Below are 27,576 nucleotides of genomic sequence, written 5' to 3' on the forward strand. Positions count from 1 at the left end.
AGTGAATTAAACATGTTCAATTGCTTTCATGAGCTTTTTCTCTCACTTCCTGAGTTTAAGACAAGGGTTTAGCTATCTTGGAAATAACTTTCTTTTTGGAATCTAATTTCTTCTTAACTTTTTGCTTAAGGAGAAACATAAGAAATAGCGCTAGAACATTTCCAAGAATCTTTTGAGGAATAGCAACTTGTCTTAACTTTCTTCTTAAGTCTATAGTTAAGAAACATAATGGCAGTTAAGAAGACATTTCTTCCTAAGAAGGTTTTGTGAATCTGAGCCCTGCTCTTTCCCTGACATAGACTGAGCAGGTGAATCCAGGTGAAAGCTATGATCCCTTATTGATGTCACTTGTTAAATCCACTTCAATCAGTGTAGATGAAGGGGAGGAGACAGGTTAAAGAAGAATATGTAAGTCTTGAGACAATTGAGACATGGATTGTGTATGTGTGCCATTCAGGGTGTGAATGAGCCAGACTAAAGATTTAAGTGCCATTGAACGAGATATGATAGGTTGGTACAATGCTGCTGGGTTTTTCACGCTCAACAGTTTCTTGTATGTATCAAGAATGGTCCACCAACCAAAGGACATCCAGCCAACTTGACACAACTGTGGGAAGCATTGCCGTCAACATGGGTCAGCATCCCTGTGGAACGCTTTCGACACATTGAGTCTGTTCTGAGGGAAAAAGGGGGTAGGGAGAAACTTAATACTAGGAAGGTGTACCTAATGTTTGGTATAGTCAGTATATTTCGAGGTTTGCTGTGAACACACCACCATTCTACATTATAAACAATTAGGATCCTTCTCCATTTAGCAGAGGATCTGTGGGATTCATTTTATAGACTGACAAACAATGAAACTAGCTTTGAATAAAGTCTTGTTGAGAGGGGAGCAATAAGGCTGGAAATATGAGCCGCTTTTGGCTAGAGAACATTGAAAAACATGGCATCAGGAGACATTAGGGTAAAGGGATGACTGAAGTGAATGTATGTGACGTCTAAACCAGAGTGTGTCTGATTCTGGAGACACTCACTTCTCCCAGGAAGTCATTGGAGGAAGATCTGTCATAATCCCACACTGTCACCTCCAGAGTCTTTTTCTTTAGCTGAGAGACAGAGAGAGAGTGAAGAAGAGAGAGAGAGAGAGAGAGAGAGAGAGAGAGAGAGAGAGAGAGAGAGAGAGAGAGAGAGAGAGAGAGAGAGAGAGAGAGAGAAAGAGATAGAAAGAGAGAGGTGGGGGGAGTGAGAGAGAGAGAGAGAGAGAGAGAGAGAGAGAGAGAGAGAGAGAGAGAGAGAGAGAGAGAGAGAGAGAGAGAGAGAGAGAGAGAGAGAGAGGATGAGTGAAAAGTGATTAAATGAAGAAATATTTTTAAACGAGTTATGCCAAGTACAACACCCATGCAGTCATACTGTATATCACTAGCCAGTCAGTGGACTGGGTAATTATGTGTGTGTGTGTGTGTGTGTGTGTGTGTGTGTGTGTGTGTGTGTGTGTGTGTGTGTGTGTGTGTGTGTGTGTGTGTGTGTGTGTGTGTGTGTGTGTGCGTGTGTGTGTGTGTGTGTGTGTTTGGCAGGGGAGTGGGAGAGTGAGTGGGTGATAGAGCAGCATTTACAACCTCAGTGGGCAGAATAGAGAGAAGTAGCTAACAGCAGAGAGTCTCAGAAGAGCCACTAGACTAGAGACACTACTGTACGCTGAGAGAGAGCGCCGTATGGACAGACCGCACTCATTTTACATTGTCTGAATTGCAGCTAAGCAAGGGCTGCTACTGTTATGTCGAATGAAGATGTCTCTGTCTCTCTGTCTCTCTCTGGTGACTGGTAGTCTGAAAGAGGGTTGTTTAACCTAACCAGGTCAGTGCTGCTATGGTCAGAACATCCCTAAGGATTCAGAACGATCAATCCAACTGGAAATCATTTTTAATGTGGATGTGTGTGTGTGTGTGTGTGATGCATGCGTTAGTAGGTGCATGTGTGTGTGTGTGCATGCATGTGTGTGTGTGTGTGTGTGTGTGTTCCTACCTGTTCCAGGTGTATGTTCTTGTAGATGACAGTCTGGTTCCACTCTGGGTTCAGACTCCTCTGGACGTACTTGGTCCTCTTCTTGTTCTCAGCACTGTGATGTCATAACAAAGGGACACGTTTAGTCTCAGACGTGGTCTTTGTATGTTAATATGGCCACATTATTGTAGATTTTCTCCAATTATATTTGATGGTAGATATAGAGATGATATAGCAGGATGTCAATAATTGAATATCTGATTCAATATAATTATATCATAATGATGTCTTGCAAATGTTGGATGAGAGTAAATTGCATAGGCACACTGGCTAGACGGGATCACAACAACACAGAAATAGTCAAAGAAAGTCAAAGAAATAGTGATGTCTGTAAGGTTGAATCAATAGGCACAGCTCCTCTCCTGTAGCAGAGATGATGAGCGTAGGGTGAGAAACACGTCTGACTCATGGAATGATTTCACATTTCAACCTTGATTTCAACCCGGCAATGTTCTTGGCTGAATTTGCACATCAGACAATCATGAGTTGTTTAGGATGACAGAGATACAAATAGGAGAAAAAAAGAGTGCGAAATAAAGTGGAGAAAGGTTAGATAGAGAGAGAGGAAGAGCAAGAGAGTGGTTTTATCAACGCATCAACGCAAAATGGATAATGATGAATAATGATGGGGGAGACAATGAGGAAAAGCACTTTGGAGGCGGAAAATGTACGTGGGGAAAAACACTGACTGAATGCAGAGAAGCAGAGAAGCAGAGAATGAGAGAAGGAGAGAAAGAGAGAGAGGAGAGGAGCAGGGAGGATAGAAGAAGAGAAGAAGGAAGGAGAGGGGCAGAGAAGGAGAGAAGAAGAGAAGATGAGAAGATGAGGAGCAGAGAAGGAGAGAAGAAGAGAAGAAGAGGAGAGGAGTAGAGAAGAACAGAAGAATTCGAGCAGAGAAGGAGAGAAGAGGAGGAGAAGAGGAGAGGAGGAGAGAAGAACAGAAGAATTGGAACAGAGAAGGAGAGAAGGAGAGAAGAAGAGGAGAGGAGTAGAGAAGAACAGAAGAAATGGAGCAGAGTAGGAGAGGAGAGAAGAAGAGAAGCAGGAGAAGCACTACACTACCTTGCGTTCTGGACTACCATGACTTGTCTGAGAGTCCAGGGGGGGGAGAGGAGGGTAGAGACAACAAACAACAAGAACCGCAAAAAGAAAGAAACCATCAGAGAAACAGAGACATAAACCATCAGAGACACAGAGACATAAACCATCAGAGAAACAGAGACAGAAACCATCAGAGAAACAGAGACCGAAACCATCAGAGAAACAGAGACATAAACCATCAGAGAAACAGAGACAGAAACCATCAGAGAAACAGAGACCGAAACCATCAGAGAAACAGAGACAGAAACCATCAGAGAAACAGAGACAGAAACCATCAGAGAAACAGAGACAGAAACCATCAGAGAAACAGAGACAGAACCCATCAGAGAAACAGAGACAGAACCCATCAGAGAAACAGAGACAGAACCCATCAGAGAAACAGAGACAGAAACCATCAGAGAAACAGAGACAGAAACCATCAGAGAAACAGAAACAGAACCCATCAGAGAAACAGAGACAGAACCCATCAGAGAAACAGAGACAGAAACCATCAGAGAAACAGAGACAGAAACCATCAGAGAAACAGAGACATAAACCATCAGAGAAACAGAGACAGAACCCATCAGAGAAACAGAGACAGAAACCATCAGAGAAACAGAGACAGAAACCATCAGAGAAACAGAGACAGAAACCATCAGAGAAACAGAGACAAAACCCATCAGAGAAACAGAGACAGAACCCATCAGAGAAACAGAGACAGAAACCATCAGAGAAACAGAGACAGAACCCATCAGAGAAACAGAGACAGAAACCATCAGAGAAACAGAGACATAAACCATCAGAGAAACAGAGACAGAACCCATCAGAGAAACAGAGACAGAAACCATCAGAGAAACAGAGACAGAAACCATCAGAGAAACAGAGACAGAACCCATCAGAGAAACAGAAACAGAAACCATCAGAGAAACAGAGACATAAACCATCAGAGAAACAGAGACAGAACCCATCAGAGAAACAGAGACAGAAACCATCAGAGAAACAGAGACAGAAACCATCAGAGAAACAGAGACAGAAACCATCAGAGACACAGAGACAGAACCCATCAGAGAAACAGAGACAGAAACCATCAGAGAAACAGAGACAGAAACCATCAGAGAAACAGAGACAGAAACCATCAGAGAAACAGAGACAGAACCCATCAGAGAAACAGAGACAGAAACCATCAGAGAAACAGAGACAGAACCCATCAGAGAAACAGAGACAGAAACCATCAAAGAAACAGAGACATAAACCATCAGAGAAACAGAGACATAAACCATCAGAGAAACAGAGACAGAACCCATCAGAGAAACAGAGACAGAAACCATCAGAGAAACAGAGACAGAAACCATCAGAGAAACAGAGACAGAACCCATCAGAGAAACAGAGACAGAAACCATCAGAGAAACAGAGACAGAACCCATCAGAGAAACAGAGACAGAAACCATCAGAGAAACAGAGACAAAACCCATCAGAGAAACAGAGACATAAACCATCAGAGAAACAGAGACATAAACCATCAGAGAAACAGAGACAGAACCCATCAGAGAAACAGAGACAGAACCCATCAGAGAAACAGAGACAGAAACCATCAGAGAAACAGAGACAGAAACCATCAGAGAAACAGAGACAAAACCCATCAGAGAAACAGAGACAGAAACCATCAGAGAAACAGAGACAGAAACCATCAGAGAAACAGAGACAGAAACCATCAGAGAAACAGAGACAGAAACCATCAGAGAAACAGAGACAGAACCCATCAGAGAAACAGAGACAGAACCCATCAGAGAAACAGAGACAGAACCCATCAGAGAAACAGAGACATAAACCATCAGAGAAACAGAGACAGAAACCATCAGAGAAACAGAGACAGAAACCATCAGAGAAACAGAGACAGAACCCATCAGAGAAACAGAGACAGAAACCATCAGAGAAACAGAGACAGAAACCATCAGAGAAACAGAGACAGAAACCATCAGAGAAACAGAGACAGAACCCATCAGAGAAACAGAGACAGAAACCATCAGAGAAACAGAGACAGAAACCATCAGAGAAACAGAGACAGAAACCATCAGAGAAACAGAGACAGAAACCATCAGAGAAACAGAGACAGAAACCATCAGAGAAACAGAGACAGAAACCATCAGAGAAACAGAGACAGAACCCATCAGAGAAACAGAGACAGAAACCATCAGAGAAACAGAGACAGAAACCATCAGAGACACAGAGACATAAAGGGAAGGAGATAAAGAAAGACAACATTGAAACATGAAGACACGGTTTATTTACTACTGCCTATTGTTAAAACACAGATCAAACAGTCCATTTATACTGAGCTAGAGGAGTGTGTGGGAGGAGTGAGTGTGTGTGTGTGTGTGTGTGTGTGTGTGTGTGTGTGTGTGTGTGTGTGTGTGTGTGTGTGTGTGTGTGTGTGTGTGTGTGTGTGTGTGTGTGTGTGTGTGTGTGTGTGTGTGTGTGTGTGTGTGTGTGTGTGTGGGTGTGTGGGTGGGTGGGTGGGTGGGTGGGTGGGTGGGTGGGTGGAGGACCTGTACTGTATATAGTCCCATGAACAGGGCTGATAGGGTCATTAGTAGAAAGCAGATAGGGTTGCAGGTCAAATAAAGACTATCGATCTCTGCCTTTTCACAGGAAGAGAGGGATGGAGACAAGGATGAAGGGAGGGAAGGAGAGAGGGATACAGGGGATGAAAGAAGAGATGTTACTAAACTGATAATCTCCTAGGAGGGCTGAACCTTACTACAAAATCACATCACAGCACTCAGGAAGAGAGCACTGCAGCCAATATAGAAACCACGCACGCACGCACGCCTGCACGCACACACACACACACACACACACACACACACACACACACACACACACACACACACACACACACACACACACACACACACACACACACACACACACACACACACACACACACACACACACACACACACACACACACTCACACACACACACAATATCATTCCACTAGATAATATATTAGAGTAAATATAGAATGCTTTGATGTACAAATCAAGTCGTAGTATCTGTCAATATGCTAACTGATGCCAGTTAGAAGTCATGGAGATAAGGAATGAGAGTAGCCCACGGTTGGATGTGTCATTATCTGGTCAGTTCTATGGGCTCCTAACTTTCTACTGTACTTCACAGAGAGGACACAGCAAATCTAACACAGCTTAATAAAGGCCCATCAGATAATGGTCAATACTCCTTAGAGTACAAACAAACAGAGAGAGAGAGAGAGAGAGACAGAGAGAGAGAGAGAGAGAGAGAGAGAGAGAGAGAGAGAGAGAGAGAGAGAGAGAGAGAGAGAGAGAGAGAGAGAGAGAGAGAGAGAGAGAGAGAGAGAGAGAGAGAGAGAGAGAGAGAGAGAGAGAGAGAATGGCATCCAGACAGACAGACTGATGAAAGCAGTGTCTTACCCTCTCCCTGGTAGGAGGTAGACCTTGACAAAGGGGTCAGAGTATTCTTTGGGGTCGCTCTGTGCAAGGTTCCTGGCCTGGAGGACATGCACTATCAGGTTCCCCAGGTTCCTGTCGTAGTGGATCTGGAGCTGAAGATGGCAGAGAGGGCAGAGATACATACATTATGTTTAACTAGGTTCTACAGGTGTGTACATCAGTGTTCCTCAACACTAGGTCCTGGGACTGACTAATCTCTTGACTTAAGTGGATCAATCAAGTGAGGAGATTCAAGAGGAATTAAAGTCACACTCCACTTCACAGACTGTGGAAAGTATGAAAGCTTAAAGCAGGTGTGAGACTGACAGCAGGCTTACCTGTATTTCCCCTGTTACAGGACGAGGCTGAGGCTTCAGCAGTTGCACGTCTGCTGTTGACTGAAAAACAAACACAGGTAGCGATTATACACTGTTTATACCGATATCCGTACACACGCTTCACATTAACACACACACACACACACACACACACACACACACACACACACACACACACACACACACACACACACACACACACACACACACACACACACACACACACACACACACACACACACACACACACACACACACTGCTGTGAGAGTCCCTGCTCTATAGTGTGGCCTCTGGCCAGCCTGAAAACTTCAGTTACTATGTCCATGATACTAGGGTTTTAAGTAGCAGTAGGTTAACCAGAGCCCCTGAGTAGGATAGCTATGGTCAGATGACAGATGAAGGACCTGTCCTTGTCATGGAGATGTTGAGAAGACTTTTCTGAAGTGACTCTATAGGACCCAGGAGGAAACTCACCAGGAGAGGTTCAACAGACTGCAAAGGTCATGGTGTACAGTCAGAGAAGGTTCACTTCAGTTGGTTGAGATGCATTATACTACGTCTATCATAGAAAGTAGTTAATACTATGTGTATTTACACACTCACACACACAAGGACACACAACCACACTAGCATGATCTCTCTCTCTCTACACACATATCATGCATGATCTCTCTCTCTCTACACACATATCATGCATGATCTCTCTCTCTCTACACACATATCATGCATGATCTCTCTCTCTACACACATATCATGCATGATCTCTCTCTCTACACACATATCATGCATGCGTCTATATAATTAGTGTCATGTTTCTGTAATCCACAATGCAGACAAAGCAATGGTTCTAGACCTCCTCACACGTATGTACCACGCACCACACACACACACACACGTCTATGACTTAATAATGATGAACCCACCAACCACATGGCTGTAGTAACACACTCTACAGAATGCTATGGGCTCCTAATATCATAATGTACTACAAGTAGAGGCAGTACCTTGGCGCTGTGGCGTTGTTTCTTGTTGATGGCTGGGGAGGCAGGCTGGCCGGGGCTGGGGACGGCACTAGAGCTGGCCGATGCATTGCCTGAGTGTAACAGAGCTGAGCGGTCCAGGGCAGAAAGGACCCCTACTGGCCCCCCCACACCCATCCCCATCCCAGGGGCCTGTTGTTGGGACACCTTCTGCAGCTCTGCAGCCAGCTGCTTAGGATCCACTCCTGGAGAACGCTGCCTGTCACCTGCACACACACACATTAATGTGTCATTATGACTCAGTGGTCATGATGACTATGTAGGATACCCACAACCACACTAGTGACATACCAGGCTTCAGCTGGGCGTGGTTCTCCAGGGCCTGGGGGTGATCAGGGTCAGACAGCATGTTCAGATCACTGAGAGACAGGAAGGTCAAATTTAGTTTTTGATCTAAATTAAGTTGGGATGAGAGGAGAGCGATATGATAAATATGAGAGGAGATGGGTGAGAGGAGAGAGAGATGGAAGGAGAGAGAGGGATGAGAGGAGAGAGAGATGGAAGGAGAGAGAGGGATGAGAGGAGAGAGGGCGCTGTTTGACTCACAGTCTGACACAGAGCTCCGCCTCTGCACACGGCTGACTCATAATGTACTGCACCTCCTCGTAGGTCTTCCCCATCAGAGGAACCCCGTTCCACTCCAATACCTGCATTCCTACAGAGAGAGACCATATTTCAGACACATCTTTCCCTCAGATTACACAGACCCACAAAGAATTTGAAAACAAATCCAGTTTGATAAACTCCCATATATATTGGGTGAAATACCATAGTGTGCAATCACAGCAGCAAGATTTGTGACCTGTTGTCACAAGAAAAGGGCAACCAGTGAAGAACAAACACAAAGAACAAACAACCCATATTGGTACTTTAACTATTTGCAAATCGTTATAACACTGTACATAGCCATATTTTCACATTTTCAATGTCTATATTCCTTTGAAACTTTTGTGAGTGTAATGTTTACTGTTCATTTCTGATTGTTTATTTCACTTTTGTTTATTATCTATTTCACTTGCTTTGGCAATGTAAACACACAGCTCTGGAAAAATGTAGAGACCACTGCAAAATTATCAGATTCTCTGGTTTTACTACTTATAGGTATGTGTTGGAAAATGAACATTTTTGTTTTATTCTATAAACTACTGACAACATTTCTCCCAAATTCCCCCCAAAATATTGTCATTTAGAGCATTTATTTGCAGAAATGACAACTGGTCAAAATAACAGAAAAGATGTAGTGTTGTCAGACCCAGAATAATGCAAAGAAAATAAGTCATATTCATTTTTAAACAACACAATACTAATGTTTTAACTTAGGAAGAGTTCAGAAATCAATATTTGGTGGAATAACCCTGATTAGTCCTACAAGAGAGGCCTACAAGCCACAGTGTCTCGCACCCACTGTGAAATTTGGTGGAGGATCGGTGATGATCTGGGGTTGCTTCAGCAAGGATGGAATCAGACAGATTTGTCTTTGTGAAGGACACATGAATCAAGCCACATACAAGGTTGTCCTAGAAGAAAACTTGCCCTCTGCTCTGACAATGTTCCCCAACTCTGAGGATTGGTTTTTCCAGCAGGACAATGATCCATGCCACACAGCCAGGTCAGTCAAGGTGTGGATGGAGGACCACCAGATAGAGACCCTGTCATGGCCAGCCCAATCTCCAGACCTGAACCCCAGGAATGTGATCAAGAGGAAGATGGATGGTCACAAACCATCAAACAAAGTCAAGCTGCTTGAATTTTTTCACCAGGAGTGGCATTTTATTTACCGTTATTTTACCAGGTAAGTTGACTGAGAACACGTTCTCATTTGCAGCAACGACCTGGGGAATAGTTACAGGGGAGAGGGATGAATGAGCCAATTGTAAACTGGGGATTATTAGGTGACCGTGATGGTTGAGGGCCAGATTGGGAATTTAGCCAGGACACCGGGGTTAACACCCCTACTCTTACTCTTACGATAAGTGCCATGGGATCTTTAATGACCTCAGAGAGTCAGGACACCCGTTTAACGTCCCATCCGAAAGACAGCACCCTACACAGAGCAGTGTCCCCAATCACTGCCCTGGGGCATTGGGATCTTTGTTTAGACCAGAGGAAAGAGTGCCTCCTACTGGCCCTCCAACACCACTTCCAGCAGCACCTGGTTTCCCATCCAGGGACTGACCAGGACCAACCCTGCTTAGCTTCAGAAGCAAGCCAGCAGTGGTATGCAGGGTGGTATGCTGCTGGCATAAAGTCACCCAACATCAATGTGAAAGACTGGTGGAGAGCATGCCAAGACGCATGAAAGCTGTGATTGAAAATCAGGGTTATTCCACCAAATACTGATTTCTGAACTCTTCCTAAGTGAACATTAGTATTGTGTTGTTTAAAAATGAATATGACTTATTTTCTGTGCATTATTCTGGGTCTGACAACACTACATCTTTTTTGTTATTTTGACCAGTTGTCATTTTCTGCAAATAAATGCTCTAAATGACAATTGTAAATGAGATCACTTCTCGATAATGCAGTCAGGGCATGAGACTAGCTCAGACTACAACACCTGGCCTGGTTTCCAGTGCATCTCAGAACACAACCCAACCAAGCTTCCAAGCTCAACTCCTTCTCAAGGGTAGGCTCTAACTCTTCGAAATATACCACTGCCTTTTCTGCTCATGACTAGAGCGTCTTTCTTTCAGGTTCTTGTTCACACAGCTGACAAGGCTCAGAGAACATGCCACAGAAAGTAAAGTAAGGTAGGATAGAAATAGAGAGGGAGAAAGTGCACAGCAAACTCAAACCCATGGCAGCCTCGGCGCTGTGGCTGCACTTACACAAACGAAACCTCGTCTTCACATGAGACTTTTGCTTACGAAGCAACTCGCCAGCTGCTGTGACGGCAAAGGATTGAATTAACATCTCTCTCTCTCTGTAGATTAGATAGTCAAGGCCACAGAAACATTTAGAACATGCTACCGCTCTCCCCCTCCCATTTCCCCACTCATCTCTTCTCCCTCCTTTTTTCTACCTATTTCTATCTTTCTCTGCTCTCTGTCTCTCATTCTCTCTCTCTCTCTCTCATTCTCTCTCTCTCTCTCTCTCTCTCTCTCTCTCTCTCTCTCTCTCTCTCTCTCTCTCTCTCTCTCTCTCTCTCTCTCTCTCTCTCTCATTCTCTCTCTCTATCTCATTCTTTCTCATTCTCCCTCTCTCTCTGTTTCTCTCTCTCTGTTTCTCTCTCTGTTTCTCTCTCTCTCTCTCTCTATCTCGCTCTCTCCCTGTCTCTCTGTCTCTCTCTCTCTCTGTCTCTCTCTCTCGCTCTCTCCCTCTATCTCGCTCTCTCTCTGTCTCTCTCTCTCTCTCTCTGCACCTGAGGGCACATGTGTTCAGTTCCATGGTCTCTTTCACTCAAGTCAAAACATATCATTTGCATAATGGCAATTTAGTCCACTGAAGAAAGTCAGATAAAAACTCAACATTAGAGCAAAACAACACTATGGTACTATGGTTGCTTCCATTCCTAGGAGGGTTACTGTGTAATAGATGTTAGAAAAACAGAAACAACCAAACATTCTGTCATAATTAAAATACACTGGGACAATTACTCTGTCTACATAATTATCTCCACAATCTGTATGACGCTAAATACAATTACAAACTGAAGGGGATTGTAGGGGGATGGGATATGCAGAGAGAGACAAGTGTGTGTGTGTGTGTGTGTGTGTAAATCTGTTCGCTTGTATGTGTGTGTGTGTGTGTTTGTCCTTCAAACTCCTCCTTCCTCTCTCAGCAAAGGCTGTCACATGTCTCTAGCGTCACTGCCAGGGTGTGATGTCACCACGTCTGAACTGAGTGTGACAGAGAGAGGGAGTAGATGAACCCTCACATCCCTAACTGCAGTGGATTATGCTATAGAACCATAAAGAACAAGGCTTTCCCTCTGGTTCAACCCAGGAGGTCTGGATGCTCAAACATGTACCACATCAGAGTTAATCCCCCAAATATATCAGTGGGAGAGATCTACTGTCACATTGTTCAGGATGTCTGGTAGTTAGAGTGCTGTGTTCTGAAGTTTCTTCTACGTTCTTATCTTCAGCCTGTAGCCTGTACTAAGCTGTGCTTCAGACAGAAGAGTTTTACAGAAATATGACGGACGGAAGCAGAAAGATGGAGAGGGTAGCTAAATACAGTTTCTAATGTGACAGTGTGTGCGTGTGTGTGTGACTGTGTGTGTGTGCTAAATACAGTTTCTAATGTGACAGTGTGTGCGTGTGTGTGTGACTGTGTGTGTGTGCTAAATACAGTTTCTAATGTGACAGTGTGTGCGTGTGTGTGTGACTGTGTGTGTGTGCTAAATACAGTTTCTAATGTGACAGTGTGTGCGTGTGTGTGTGACTGTGTGTGTGTGCTAAATACAGTTTCTAATGTGACAGTGTGTGCGTGTGTGTGTGACTGTGTGTGTGTGCTAAATACAGCATAATGACTAATCCTGTGCAGGCATTGCATAGGGGCAGAGTGAGTTGACAGAGCTTTTTTTCTGGCTATCTGACATCTCAGAGAATAAGACATGACAGGTGCAAACGCCCGCTCACGCGCAGGCGAACACACAAGCTCTCTCTCTCTCTGGCGCTCAGATAGCCTGGCAAAGATATTCATAGTGAGCTGACATTGGCCTGGTATTATTAATATAATAATAGATTCCTGCTTAAACCATTAGTTTATCGGCTCTCCTCCAGAACACTTGTGAAATTAACAATATACCTCATCCAGCTTAACTAGTACAAATTGAAATGCATACAACATGCACTTAGGAGTTATGATATACCACGATAAGAATGTTAGATTTTTCCAAATGTCACTTACCTTTTTTCTTTCTACACAGATTAACATACCAACTTCATATTTGTAAATACAGTATATTATTACAATGCATAATACCTCTTATATTACTTGTTATTTTTATTTGACTTATTATTGTATTATATTTGAGGGAGCTAGCACGCAAGCATTTCTCTGCACCTGTTCTACCTGCTGTAAACTGTGGAAGTGAAAAAGAACATTTGTTTTGATTTGGATCCCAGTATAATAACCTTTTCATCGGCTACAACCCACAGTATTTTCTCAACTTTAAATCAGAGTGTGTCCCTGTAAGACCAGAGAATATGACTCATCTCTTGTTCTCTCCTCCTTCTCTTGCTCTACACCTTACACACACATGTGCACATACACTTACCTTCCACCACTTTCCCTGTCTGTTCAGCCACTCCCCCGAGCGTAACCTTGGCAATGTAAGCTCCTATCTCACCACGACTCCCAGGAATCTCTTTCCCTCCCACCACACGAATCCCCAGGCCATTCCCTGCAGGGAACACACACCCACACCAATGAAACAGGCCTGAAATGTCATATTGGAATTCCAGAGTTTGAGATCCTATTATTACATTTGAATAGCCATATATTTGTACATTCTAGAATGTTTACTGTACGTTTGGGTGCTCTACCTGAAACGCTGCTGTCCTTGGGGTCTCTCTGTACTTTGATCCGGGTGTGAGGATACACATAGGGAATCAACTTCATCTGTGGGAGGGACAGGGACATCAGAACAGTCAAGATCCAGTACATTGATTACAACAACGACAACAAAAATATGGCAGCACTCCAATACAACTCAGCTAAAGACAACATGAACAACAGTCACTACCAATGTACATTCAATTATGAGAAAATGTAGGATATATTAAGAAATAAGGTATATGGCCAATATACCATGGCTAAGGGCTGTTCTTAAGCACGACACAAGGCAACACCCGAAGTGCCTTATTGCTATTATAAACTGGTTACAAAAGTCATTAGAACAGTAAAAATGCCATTTTTTGTTATACCCGTGGTATAGTCTGATATACCACGGCTTTCAGCCAATCTGCATTGAGTGTATTCAACTAGTTTAGACGTATCCAGCTCCTCTAACCTGTCTCCTGTCCAGAGCTTGTCCGTTTACCCGATGTTGTCTCTCTGCAGGCTTGTCAAACCAGTCAGTGTCCTCCCTCCTCAGGTGGTAGGCTACACAGGGACAGAGACATGGGGAGGAGGAGACGGGTGGAGAAATGCGGACAGGGACGGAGACATGAGGAGGGGGAGACGGGTGGAGAAATGCGGACAGGGACACAGACAGAGAGGGGATACTCAATGGTCAAACCCTTTACAAGCAGGATAGATGCCCAACTCCAAATCAACCGCTAGCCTCTAGCCCCTGACCCTATATTACGCACTTTATATAGATCTGAAGGTATTAGCAATATTGTAATATCTCTAAGTCACTCTCTGCTAGGCTTGGCGGAGTCTATGTGAATTATCAGATCTACACAAGTGCCTTGGGGCGGGAGCTAGGTGGCTATGTGGAATTTGGCATGAGTAGCACCGCCTTAAAATACTTTATAAACACATCCTTCACTCCATGTCTACTGCTTCTAGGTGATCAGTGATCTGAGCTAGCTGGAGAGGTGAAGGCAGAGTGGTGAAAACCCTGCTCTGTCCCATCCCCAGTTGTATTAGATTAGTGACCCCTTCAGAGACTGGATGGGGATGGATGTATTTCAATTAGTTATGGCATGCAGAGGCACCCCTGTGTGTGTGTGTGTGTGTGTGTGTGTGTGTGTGTGTGTGTGTGTGTGTGTGTGTGTGTGTGTGTGTGTGTGTGTGTGTGTGTGTGTGTGTGTGTGTGTGTGTGTGTGTGTGTGTGTGTGTGTGTGTGTGTGTGTGTGTGTGTGTGTGTGCGTGTGTGTGTGTGCTGATTAACAGGTCATGCCAAGAGAGAGTGAAACATCTCCACAATGGGTCAGGGCCACAGTAGAGACAGACTGAAGGTGGACGCAGAGGAGAGTGCCTTCCACAGTCACAGTACAGTAGTACAGTACAGTACAGATCCCTTAGCCATGAGACAGTGAGGTGGGACATTGTTAGCTGGTGCTGTTATCAGGGTGATCTAACATCATGATCATTGTTGCATCTATCATCGTGTGAGAGACACTCGACAATTACTGATGCGGTATTCAGACATGTCATTGGTGTGGTAATGTATAGCATTTAAATGTGGAGCCGTATCTGAGCCACCTTGCAATAGTGCATGAACATGAATTCCAGAAATGGGTTTGATATATGTACAGAACCATTTAAATGTGGATCATTCCAGAAATGGATTGGGGAACCACTACAGTATATGATATGTTTACAGTACATTAACATCAAGACATGGGTCATTCCATGATGAGTTTGATATGTGTAAAGTACCATCCAAAAATGGGTCATTCCAGAAATGGGTCTAAAATGTTTGTGTACGTGATACCATCAGCATCAGGTCATTGAGCACCATGGGGTTGGGATGTTGTGGGGTGGAGGCAGACATTGTCTAAGCTACATGGGGTTGGGATGTTGTGGGGTGGAGGCAGACATTGTCTAAGCTACATGGGGTTGGGATGTTGTGGGGTGGAAGCAGACATTGTCTAAGCTACATGGGGTTGGGATGTTGTGGGGTGGAAGCAGACATTGTCTAAGCTACATGGGGTTGGGGTGTTGTGGGGTGGAGGCAGACATTGTCTAAGCTACATGGGGCGTGGGGTGTTGTGGGGTGGAAGCAGACATTGTCTAAGCTACATGGGGTTGGGATGTGGTGGGGTGGAGGCAGACATTGTCTAAGCTACATGGGGCGTGGGGTGTTGTGGGGTGGAAGCAGACATTGTCTAAGCTACATGGGGTTGGGATGTTGTGGGGTGGAAGCAGACATTGTCTAAGCTACATGGGGTTGGGATGTTGTGGGGTGGAAGCAGACATTGTCTAAGCTACATGGGGTTGGGATGTTGTGGGGTGGAAGCAGACATTGTCTAAGCTACATGGGGTTGGGATGTGGTCTGGACTAGACCGTTCACACTGCAGCTCTCACCTTCTATGTTCCAGTTAGGGCCTCCGGCTGGGGTGTAAAGTTAGATGTTTTAGACACGGCTACAACACAACGTCATGAATCTAAGACTTATTCAGTGGACTATGTCTCCATCCACTTACACTGTATATCACATGCACTGAACTATATATAGTGGAGTACATGCTTTGAAAGCAAATAAATACATCTTATAACATTATAGTCCATCAGGGAGTTTGCATTTCTGATTAGAAGTGCATGAAAGATGTATGTCATAATACAGCAATTGTAGAATAATTGTAAAATGATCTACCTACAAATACACGGGTATTTACTCAAATATATCAAATGCATAGCATTGACTTACTGTAAAGTCACATGGATACTAAAGCATTCTAAACATCAAAAGGTAGACTCAACTATATGACATCACAGTGGTGCAACTTATTTTGTCTTGCCAATTCGCGCCCTTCCTTGAGGCATGGCTGGGTACGGCTGGGTATGATGATGTCATATTGCGGAGTGTCCCTTTAACATGGTGCTGCTGTATTAGTGGAGGGCAGGCAGCAGGGCCAGTGGGGAGGAACTAAACTAGAATACTCTACCGTGTCTGATACTCTCATGAAAGATTCTGGGATCATCTCTGTTCAGTGTCAGCATGGAGTCATTTAGGGCTGGAACCAAGGCAGATAGACACTCTTATTGATGTAGGGTCAGAAAGAGAGCATTCTGCTGCCCATCAACTACTAATTCACCTGTCATTTGGGTCAGTTTTAGAGTAAATGTAAAACTGTATAACATGCTATTCAAATGAAAATGCTATGTCAAAATAATCAACTTGCATATATGGTTATTAATGTGTGTGTCCGTGTGTTTCTGCTTGTCTTTTCCAAAATATATTTTCAAATATGTAAAGAGAAATGGTGTGCGTTCTGAAACTAAACATCAGTAACTACACTATGCTGGGCCAGTAGAAACATAGAGGCATGTTTAGGAGTGAGCTTCTGGTTAGTAAACATAGATGTGAGAAGGACAGCTGAAGAGATGGGGAGAGAACACATTAATATGCTACCAATCAGAAGAGAGCATGCACATTACAGTCGCTTGGAAACATTGAAAGCAACCAACATCATGCAAAAGACGATGTCAAGCTTTATTGAAATGGAAACTCAAACACATTTTATCTCACAGCAACATGCATGAATACAAAATGGAAAATACCCAAGATGTGCAGGGATGAATATGCTATAAATAACTGTGTAGTGTGACTTCCATAACATACACTGAATGTACAAAACATTAGGAACACCTTCCTAATACTGAGTTGCATCCCCTTTTTGTCCTCAGAACAGCCTCAATTCATTGGGGGCATAGACTCTACAAGGTGTCGAAAGTGTTTCACAGGGATGCTGGCCCATGTTGACTCCATTGCTTTCCACAGCTGTGTCAAGTTGGCTGGATGTCCTTTGGTTGGTGGACCATGCTTGATAAACACAGGAAACTGTTGAGCGTGAAAAACCCAGCAGCATTGCAGTTCTTGACACACTCAAACCAGTGAGCCTGGCACCTACGACCATACTCTGTTCAAAGGCACTTAAATCTTTCACATTCAACCTCTGAATGGCACACACACAATCCATGTCTCAACTGTCTCAAGGCTTGAAAATCCTTCTTTAACCTGTCTCCTCCCCTTCATCTACACTGATTGTGTGACATCACAAAGGGATCATAGTTTTCACCTGGATTCACATGGTCAGTCTGTGTCATGAAAAGAGCAGGTGTTCTTAATGTTTTGTTTACTCAGTGTACAGTATATGTCTACTATCAACATGGATCCAAATCTAAAACTCAAATACACAAACAAATAATCTACAAAATCCTTAGGGAAAAAATGGCATTGCATTGCAATATAAATATGAGCATAAGCTCTCTGTATTATTACTGCTGTAATAGTATGTGTGTATTTCTGGTAAAGCGACAAAGTGAGTGAGTCAGGTACAATATAAATGGCTGACTGCATCGTCTGAACAATTACAGTAACTAGACCCAGACCCACACACAGTGATTCAGCAGTATGCCTTTAAAATGGCTGCTGCCAGCAGGCCAAGCTCCACAAAAGCTGAAAAGTAAATATATGTCTGTCTAAAGGCCTGACCTACTTCCTACAAAAACCAGACACCATTTTCTGTCTGGAGAAGAAAAGGAAAGGAGAGGAGAGAGGAGGAGGAGTGGTGTACTGTAGACAACAGGGCCTGTAGTCCCAGGGTGTTTCTCTCTGTCATCCTATCATGAATCTAACAGCCTGTATAGACTATAGATAGCACCCAGATTGTAGCGACAGTTTACCAGCTACTGTTGCATATTCATTAGTCTCTCACCCATTTAAATAGGTTAACACCTATTTAGTCCACAGAGGCACAGACGCACCGAGGCACTTAAAGTGTGTGCTATTTATGATCACATATAATACATTATTGTTACTTTACTGTCCTGTATGCTTAAATGAAGCCCTGTATCCATCCCATAATACATTCGGTCAGTGATGAAACCAGGAAGCCAACATGTAAAAGAAGAAAACAGAATTGGAGCATGCTAATAACAACACAGACACACAGTCTCATACATAACATCAACCGTATTATGTATCGGTGAAGAAGACAGACAAAAGAAGACAAAATAACAAATAGTGTTGCATGCAGAGATCAAACAAGACAGAAACAGAAACCAGAATAAAAGACAAAGACAACATGATGACAAAAGATGTGAAATAATAAGTGATGAGGACAACAGAGACAGAGTCAAAGCCTTCTCAGGCAGCCATACACACAGTCAGGAGCATTGCAACATGTCCAGAGACTCAGGGTGCTGTGAAAGCCTCAGGAACCATTTACCTTCGCTGTCAGACATCGCTCCCCCCAGATCATCCATGATGAAGGCTATGTCTCTGTCGTAGACCCCACTATGTCCTCGTGTAGCCCTGGACTCCTCCCTCATGTGCTGCTGGACCTCCGGCAGAGAATGGCTGGAGCCAAACTGGTCTCTGGAGTCAGCTGAGATAGGTGGTAGAGGACCAGCTGAGGCTCTGGCCATGCCCATCGGCTCTCCCACCGGGCTCAGAGGGCTCTCCTCTTCTGAGTTCTGAGCCACGATGGGGATGCGCCCGATGGGCAGGCTGGTGGGCTTGGTCCTGGCCAGCCCGGAGCCGAACGCTGCATCCAGGGCTTCTCCCTCGCTCCTCAGCCTGAGAGAGGAGCTGGACAAGTCCCGTTTGATGGAAAGATCCAGGCCATAGACAGAAGTGGGGCGGGAATTGGGTCGTGAGGAAGGGCGAGAGCTCGTGCCGCTGGGGTAGGTGGTGTCATCCTGTAGGGTGGACCTCATGGTGGGTCCCCCCAGGCTAAGGGATTGGCTCAGAGAGCCAGCCAGGTTAGTTCCCAGAGAGGAGCCCAGGTACTTCTGCTGCTCAGAGAGGTTCTTCTTCAGGCCAAAGTTGATCTCATCCTGAAGCAGTCTGGCTCGTGTGGACAGGTTGGTGACAGATGAGACTCCAGAACCCAGGAAGCTGCTGTAGTCTGGCTCCAGGTCTCTGCTCTCCTGGATGGGGGAGAATTTTGTTATCTTGGGGTCCATCAGGGCTGCCTTCTTCTGGTTCTTGATCTGTTTCTGGTAGAGCACGGCGGCAGGAAGCTGCTTGGCAGCTTGTTTCTCCAAGGTCAGCCGGCTGATGCTGTACTTGTCAGCCTTTGGGAAGTGTCTGTAGCTGGGGTCAGTGGAGAGGTACTGGGGCATGCCCAGGCCTGAGAGGTGCTCCAGACCCTCCGTCCCTCGTCTAAACTCTTGCTTTATCTGTTGCTTCAGGAGCTTCAGCTCATAGGGCTCTTCCATAGAGTCCTCCTCTCCTTTACCGTAGCTGTGCAGACGCGAGTTACCCAGGAACGCAGCCACCTAAACAAAGAAAATAAAATCATCATCATATTGCATAGAATTTTCAGCAATTTTCAGCAAAACCTGCACAAGACACACTGAAACAGAGTATATAACAAAACCTACATATCACAGAAGAGCATTTACTTTAAATCAGTGGAGGCTCCTCAGAGGAGGAAGGGGAAGACCATCTTATAAAGTGAATTTCATGAATGTTGTTAAACATTTAAAAAGTTAGCATTTTTTGATAAAACTATACTAAATATATTAATGTCACCAAATAACTGATTAAAACACACTGTTTTGCAATGAAAGTCTCCAGTAGCCTAAACAGCACTCTGTAGGGTAGCACCATGGTGTAGCAGCTATTTTCTGTCCTTCTCTGGGTACATTGACTTCAATACAAAACCCAGGAGGCTCATGGTTCTCACCCCCTTCCATAGACTTACACAGTAATTATGACAGCTTCCAGAGGACATCCTCCAACCTATCAGAGCCCTTGCAGCATGAACTGACATGTTGTCCACACAATCAAATGATCAGATAATTAATCTAGTACTGAAAGCATAAACTGGAGCCAGCTAGCACTGCAGTGCATAACATGTGGTGAGTAGTTGACTCAAAGAGAGAGAAAGACAATAGTTGAACAGCTTTGAACAAATTAATTTCTTCAAAAACTAAGGAGAAGCAGCAGGAGAGAGAGAGAGAGAGAGATAGCTATGTTTCATTGTATTTTTGTTCACTTTCACTTACTTAGCTAGCTAATGCATCCAGGTAATTTAGCCTACTCAAACCATTGGCTCAAACAGAGAGGAATGCTAATTATGTTAGCTCGCTGGCTAAGACTATCAAACACTGGAACTTTCCAAGTCCAGGTAAGCTTTCGCTTTTTTTGTTTTATTACCACCGGGGCCCGCCGGTGTAACAGCTAAACTGCTTGCTGTACACTGCGTGATAGTAGCGGGTTTTACTAACGTGTTAGTTGTAATGGCTATGTTGACTATGAAGTTAACCATGACTAACCCCATTCCGTACAAATATGCACCACAGCATTCAAACGAGGCTGCAATGAAAACTAATGGGACTGTAGCGACTGTGTTGCATCAAAATCCGGGATGTGAGCTAAGTTTCGATTCAGCGTTGATTGACATGGTAATGGACAAATAGTATTTGAGAAAAGACCAAACAATTTACCCCTCTGACGTGGTATGTTACATCGTGACGTGTCACTACGTAACGTGCATTTGCAACTCATTCTGTGTCGTACAGCCTCTCCACCAGGTATAATGCTTCTCTCGCAGTTTAAAAACAAGCAAGGGACAGGGACAGGGTAAGGGGGATACCTAGTCAATTGTACAACTGAATGCATTCATTTTTTGCATCATCACGACTCTCAAAAGCCGAGACAGCCACTGTTTACTTCTGAAGACAATTTTAGCACCGCAGCCCTAAAACCCGATTCAAATTCGACACAAACCTTCAAATAGGTATGTAATGACACATTATGTAAACTCTTTATAGTGTTTTATTTACATTTTAGAGGTGATAAGCTGGACAGATTGGGTGAAAAAGTCTGTTTCCCCACACGACATATCTCCCCCTTTCACTATTACGCAGTAGGTTTTGCTTCCCCAGCCATTTTTAAAAAGACCCGACGGAGCTCATTGCCTTCTTCAATCATGCAGAGACGGGCATCATGAAGGTCTCGTCGTTGATTTTGCTGGAAAGGGGAGAAATTGTCCTTTACAATGGTATTACAGTTGATCTGTAAGTAATACGTTTTTTGGGCGCTAAAATAAGGTAAATTGTACGGACCAGCACGGTGTACAAAAGTGCATTAGTTAACGTTAGCTAATATCATGACAACGATGTAAGCTGTGTGTAGCGATTAACAGTTATGATATGAAGATTTGGCTTGGAAATGTTTTTTCGCCTGGTCACAGTCCACAAGTGAAGGGAAAAGGTGAGAGGACAGTGAGTAGATGCGAGAAAGAATTATACAACGAGCAAAGTGATGAAGCTGTGGCTGCTATGAAAGTTAACTGTGTGTGCGGGTAGTCAGGGGTGTATTCATTCCACCGATTCTGTTGAAAAACTTTTCTTAAACAGAAGCAAACGGAATGCAACATAGATAAACTTACCTGAATTTGTCCAATATAAACATTAGTGTGCAACTGTTTGGACTAATGGTTACACACTAGATCTGTTAAATGCAAGCAAGGCGGTATTGATATGAAGGCGGTATTGAATGTGTCACTGCCTATCACCTTGATTACTCCAATTTGTCTCTCGACCTGTGCACCTGCATTATAAACTTTCATTCGTAGGCTAGGTTGTAGCAACCTCATGATGGGTATAAGAAACATTTGAGTATAATTTAGTAGCCTCAACCAATTGATGTTACATTGAGCTGGGTGAATGGAATATGAATGACAGTCATCCAATATGCTGTAAACAAAATCCTCCCTAATCTTAAACAGCAACGACCGCCACTGCTTTAAATACATAACAGTTACCTCTGCAGTACGCCTGGCTTCAGCGGCTCGGAGCAGCCTGTCAGCCTTGGACAGGTCCTTATCAGGCAGGCTGAATCCTGACCCCAGCCCTGCAGAGCCTTTAGTCAGCTGCTCTATGTCCTCTATCAGAACATAGTTCCTGGCGTTGTGGTGGTCGATGTCAGCGTAGAATGACTCAGTAGATATATTAGACATGGGGCTGGAAGCCATTCTCCTCTCCTCCAGACCCATCCTCAGTTCCAGGCTGTTGTACTTCCCCACCCCATACCCACCCTCGCTGGAGGAGGGTACAATGATGATGGGCTGGTTCCGGATCACCTCGTAGTTGGTGGTGTTCTTGGACTGGTAGCCTGAGGACTGGGCCTGCTGGTGGGAGTGGGAGGCCTGGGGGTAGGACAGGCTGGGTACAGAGGAGTAGACTGACTGACTTTGGTAGGGGTGCTGCTGGTAGAGGGCCTGTTGCTGGTACAGGGTCTGCTGTGGGTAGTGGCTGGTGGCATTGGTCTGGGGGACATACTGGGCGTAGTGGGAGTAGGGACTGGTTAGAGTGGAGTACTGAGAGTCAGCCTCAGTCTGAGGGGGGATGAACTGGTCAAACTCTGACTGGGGAGCTGTCCTGGGTCTCTCCAGGCCGTGGTTGCTACCTCTGGTCTCCCTGATGTTGCTGACCTCACTGTCTGACATGTAGTCTCTCTCCTCAGCCACACCCTGCAGGTAGGCCCTCTCTCTTTTCTCCCTCTCCTGAAGCAGGGCATCCTTACGACGGTTGATGCCCATTTCAAGGTACCTGTGAAAAGGAGAAGATGGGATAGGATTTACAGTGGCTTGCGAAGGTATTCAACCCCCTTGGCATTTTTCCTATTTTGTTGCCTTACAACCTGGAATTAAAATGGATTTTGGGGGGTTTGTATCGTTTGATTTACACAACATGCCAACTACTTTGAAGATGCAATTTTTTTATTGTGAAACAATCAAGAAATAAGACAAAAAAACAGAACTTGCGTGTGCATAACTATTCACCCCCCCAAAAAGTGAATACTTTGTAGAGACACCTTTTGCAGCAATTACAGCTGCAAGTCTCTTGGGGTATGTCTCTATAAGCTTGGCACATCTAGCCACTGGGATTTCTGCCCATTCTTCAAGGCAAAACTGCTCCAGCTCCTTCAAGTTGGATGGGTTCCGCTGCTGTACAGCAACCTTTAACCTTTAAGTCATACCACAGATTCTCAATTGGATTGAGGTCTGCTGCTTTGACTAGGCCATTCCAAGACATTTAAATCTTTCCCCTTAAACCACTCGAGTGTTGCTTTAGCAGTATGCTTAGGGTCATTGTCCTGCTGGAAGGTGAACCTCCGTTCAGTCTCAAATCTCTGGAAGACAAACAGGTTTCCATCAAGAATTTCCCTGTATTTAGCACCATCCATCATTCCTTCAGTTCTAACCAGTTTACTTAATGTTAGATCCCTCACTTCAAAGGCAGTTATAGTCAATGAACTAATCACTGATCATAATCTTGATGTGATTGGCCTGACTGAAACATGGCTTAAGCCTGATGAATTTACTGTGCTAAATGAGGCCTCACCTCCTGGTTACACTAGTGACCATATCCCCGTGCATCCTGCAAAGGCGGAGGTGTTGCTAACATTTATGTTTTCGTTTTCGTCTAACAAGACGTTTTCGTCTTTTGAGCTTCTAGTCTTGAAATCTATGCAGCCTACCCAATCACTTTTTATAGCTACTGTTTACAGGCCTCCTGGGCCATATACAGCATTCGTCACTGAGTTCCCTGAATTCCTATCGGACCTTGTAGTCATAGCAGATAATATAATAATTTTTGGTGACTTTAATATTCACATGGTAAAGTCCACAGACCCACTCCAAAAGGCTTTCGGAGCCATCATCGACTCAGTGGGTTTTGTCCAACATGTCTCTGGACCTACTCACTGCCACAGTCATACTCTGGACCTAGTTTTGTCCCATGGAATAAATGTTGTAGATCTTAATGTTTTTCCACATAATCCTGGACTATCGGACCACCATTTTATTACATTTGCAATCGCAACAAATAATCTGCTCAGACCCCAACCAAGGAGCATCAAAAGTCGTGCTATAAATTCTCAGAAAACACAAAGATTCCTTGATGCCCTTCCAGACTCCCTCTGCCTACCCAAGGACGTCAGAGGACAAAAATCAGTTAACCACCTAACTGAGGAACTCAATTTAACCTTGCGCAATACCCTAGATGCAGTTGCACCCCTAAAAACTAAAAACATTTTTCATAAGAAACTAGCTCCCTGGTATACAGAAAATACCCGAGCTCTGAAGCAAGCTTCCAGAAAATTGGAACGGAAATGGCGCCACACCAAACTAGAAGTCTTCCGACTAGCTTGGAAAGACAGTACTGTGCAGTATCGAAGAGCCCTCACTGCTGCTCGATCATCCTATTTTTCCAACTTAATTGAGGAAAATAACAACAATCCGAAATATATTTTTGATACTGTCGCAAAGCTAATTAAAAAGCAGCATTCCCCAAGAGAGGATGGCTTTCACTTCAGCAGAAATAAATTCATGAACCTCTTTGAGGAACAGATCATGATCATTAGACAGCAAATTAAGGACTCCTCTTTAAATCTGCATATTCCTCCAAAGCTCATTTGTCCTGAGTCTGCACAACTCTGCCAGGACCTAGGATCAAGGGAGACACTCAAGTGTTTTAGTACTATATCTCTTGACACAATGATGAAAATAATCATGGCCTCTAAACCTTCAAGCTGCATAGTGGACCGTATTCCAACTAAACTACTGAAAGAGCTGCTTCCTGTGCTTGGCCCTCCTATGTTGAACATAATAAACGGCTCTCTATCCACCGGATGTGTACCAAACTCACTAAAAGTGGCAGTAATAAAGCCTCTCTTGAAAAAGCCAAACCTTGACCCAGAAAATATACAAAACTATCGGCCAATATCGAATCTTCCATTCCTCTCAAACATTTTAGAAAAAGCTGTTGCGCCGCAACTCACTGCCTTCCTGAAGACAAACAATGTATATGAAATGCCTCAGTCTGGTTTTAGACCCCATCATAGCACTGAGACTGCACTTGTGAAGGTGGTAAATGACCTTTTAATGGCATCAGACCGAGGCTCTGCATCTGTCCTCATGCTCCTAGAACTTAGTGCTGCTTTTGATACCATCGATCACCACATTCTTTTGGAGAGATTGGAAACCCAAATTGGTCTACACGGTCAAGTTCTGGCCTGGTTTATATCTTATCTGTCGGAAAGATATCAATTTGTCTCTGTGAATGGTTTGTCCTCTGACAAATCACCTGTACATTTTGGTGTTCCTCAAGGTTCCGTTTTAGGACCACTATTGTTTTCACTATATATTTTACCTCTTGGGGATGTCATTCGAAAACATAATGTTAGCTTTCACTGCTATGCGGATGACACACAGCTGTACATTTCAATGAAACATGGTGAAGCCCCAAAATTGCCCTCGCTAGCAGCCTGTGTTTCAGACATAAGGAAGTGGATGGCTGCAAACTTTCTACTTTTAAACTCAGAGATGCTTTTAAAAACAGAGATGCTTGTTCTAGGTCCCAAGAAACAAAGAGATCTTCTGTTGAATCTGACAATTAATCTTGATGGTTGTACAGTCGTCTCAAATAAAACTATGAAGGACCTCGGCGTTACTCTGGACCCTGATCTCTCTTTTGACGAACATATCAAGACTGTTTCAAGGACAGCTTTTTTCCATCTACGTAACATTGCAAAAATCTGAAACTTTCTGTCCAAAAATGATGCAGAAAAATGTATCCATGCTTTTGTCACTTCTAGGTTAGACTACTGCAATGCTCTACTTTCCAGATACCCGGATAAAGCACTAAATAAACTTAAGTTAGTGCTAAATACTGCTGCTAGAATCCTGACTAGAACCAATTTTTTTTTATCATATTACTCCAGTGCTAGCATCCCTACACTGGCTTCCTGTTAAGGCAAGGGCTGATTTCAAGGTTTTACTGCTAACCTACAAAGCATTACCTGGGTTTGCTCCTACCTATCTTTCCGATTTGGTCCTGCCGTACATACCTACACGTACGCTACGGTCACAAGACGCAGGCCACCTAATTGTCCCTTGAATTTCTAAGCAAACAGCTGGAGGCAGGGCCTTCCCCTATAGAGCTCCAGTTTTATGGAATGGTCTGCCTACCCATGTGAGAGACGCAGACTCGGTCTCAACCTTTAAGTCTTTACTGAAGACTCATCTCTTCAGTAGGTCATATGATTGAGTGTAGTCTGGCCCAGGAGTGTGAAAGTGAACGGAAAGGCTCTGGAACAATGAACCGCCCTTGCTGTCTCTGCCTGGCCGGTTCCCCTCTCTCCACTGAGATTCTCTGCCTCTAACTCTATTACAGGGGATGAGTCACTGGCTTACTGGTGCTCTTCCATGCCGTCCCTAGGAGGGGTGCGTCACTTGAGTGGGTTGAGTCGCTGACGTGGTCTTCCTGTCTGGGTTGGCGCCCCCCCTTGGGTTGTGCCGTGGCGGAGATCTTTGTGGGCTATACTCTGCCTTGTCTCAGGATGGTACGTTGGTGGTTGAAGATATCCCTCTAGTGGTGTGGGGGCTGTGCTTTGGCAAAGTGGGTGGGGTTATATCCTGCCTGTTTGGCTCTGTCCGGGGGCATCATCAGATGGGGCCACAGTGTCTCCTGACCCCTCCTGTCTCAGCCTCCAGTATTTATGCTGCAGTAGTTTATGTGTCGGGGGGCTAGGGTCAGTCTGTTATATCTGGAGTATTTCTCCTGTCTTATCCGGTGTCCTGTGTGAATTTAAGTATGCTCTCTCTAATTCTCCCTTTCTTTCTTTCTCTCTCTCGGAGGACCTGAGCCCTAGGACCATGCCTCAGGACTACCTGGCACGATGACTCCTTAATGTCCCCAGTCCACCTGGCCGTGCTGCTGCTCCAGTTTAAACTGTTCTGCCTGCGGCTATGGAACCCTGACCTGTTCACCGGACGTGCTACCTGTCCCAGACCTGCTAGGATCGGTAGAGATACTCTCAATGATCGGCTATGAAAAGCCAAGTGACATTTACTCCTGAGGTGCTGACTTGTTGCACCCTCGACAACTACTGTGATTATTATTATTTGACCATGCTGGTCATTTATGAACATTTGAACATCTTGGCCATGTTCTGTTATAATCTCCACCCGGCACAGCCAGAAGAGGACAGGCCACCCCTCAT

General features: G+C 44.3%; 1 protein-coding gene across 1 annotated transcript in view; it reads right to left on the bottom strand.

The window, feature by feature from the left end:
- Window positions 1–27,576, bottom strand: part of LOC139530943 (uncharacterized) — a 115,793-nt gene that overhangs the window by 10,244 nt on the left and 77,973 nt on the right. The window contains exons 20-34 of the mRNA XM_071327749.1: window positions 22,334–23,120; window positions 18,785–19,838; window positions 16,499–16,567; window positions 15,918–15,944; window positions 13,950–14,041; window positions 13,483–13,558; window positions 13,215–13,340; window positions 8,537–8,645; window positions 8,282–8,349; window positions 7,955–8,196; window positions 6,950–7,009; window positions 6,594–6,724; window positions 3,124–3,150; window positions 2,023–2,116; window positions 1,035–1,106 (exon numbers count right to left, since the gene is read on the bottom strand). Of these exons, the coding sequence (XP_071183850.1) occupies window positions 1,035–1,106; window positions 2,023–2,116; window positions 3,124–3,150; window positions 6,594–6,724; window positions 6,950–7,009; window positions 7,955–8,196; window positions 8,282–8,349; window positions 8,537–8,645; window positions 13,215–13,340; window positions 13,483–13,558; window positions 13,950–14,041; window positions 15,918–15,944; window positions 16,499–16,567; window positions 18,785–19,838; window positions 22,334–23,120 (3,034 nt within the window). The remainder of the gene's footprint in view (window positions 1–1,034; window positions 1,107–2,022; window positions 2,117–3,123; window positions 3,151–6,593; window positions 6,725–6,949; window positions 7,010–7,954; window positions 8,197–8,281; window positions 8,350–8,536; window positions 8,646–13,214; window positions 13,341–13,482; window positions 13,559–13,949; window positions 14,042–15,917; window positions 15,945–16,498; window positions 16,568–18,784; window positions 19,839–22,333; window positions 23,121–27,576) is intronic.

This window comes from Salvelinus alpinus, chromosome 9, assembly GCF_045679555.1.
Source record: "Salvelinus alpinus chromosome 9, SLU_Salpinus.1, whole genome shotgun sequence".
NCBI classification, from domain to species: domain Eukaryota; kingdom Metazoa; phylum Chordata; class Actinopteri; order Salmoniformes; family Salmonidae; genus Salvelinus; species Salvelinus alpinus.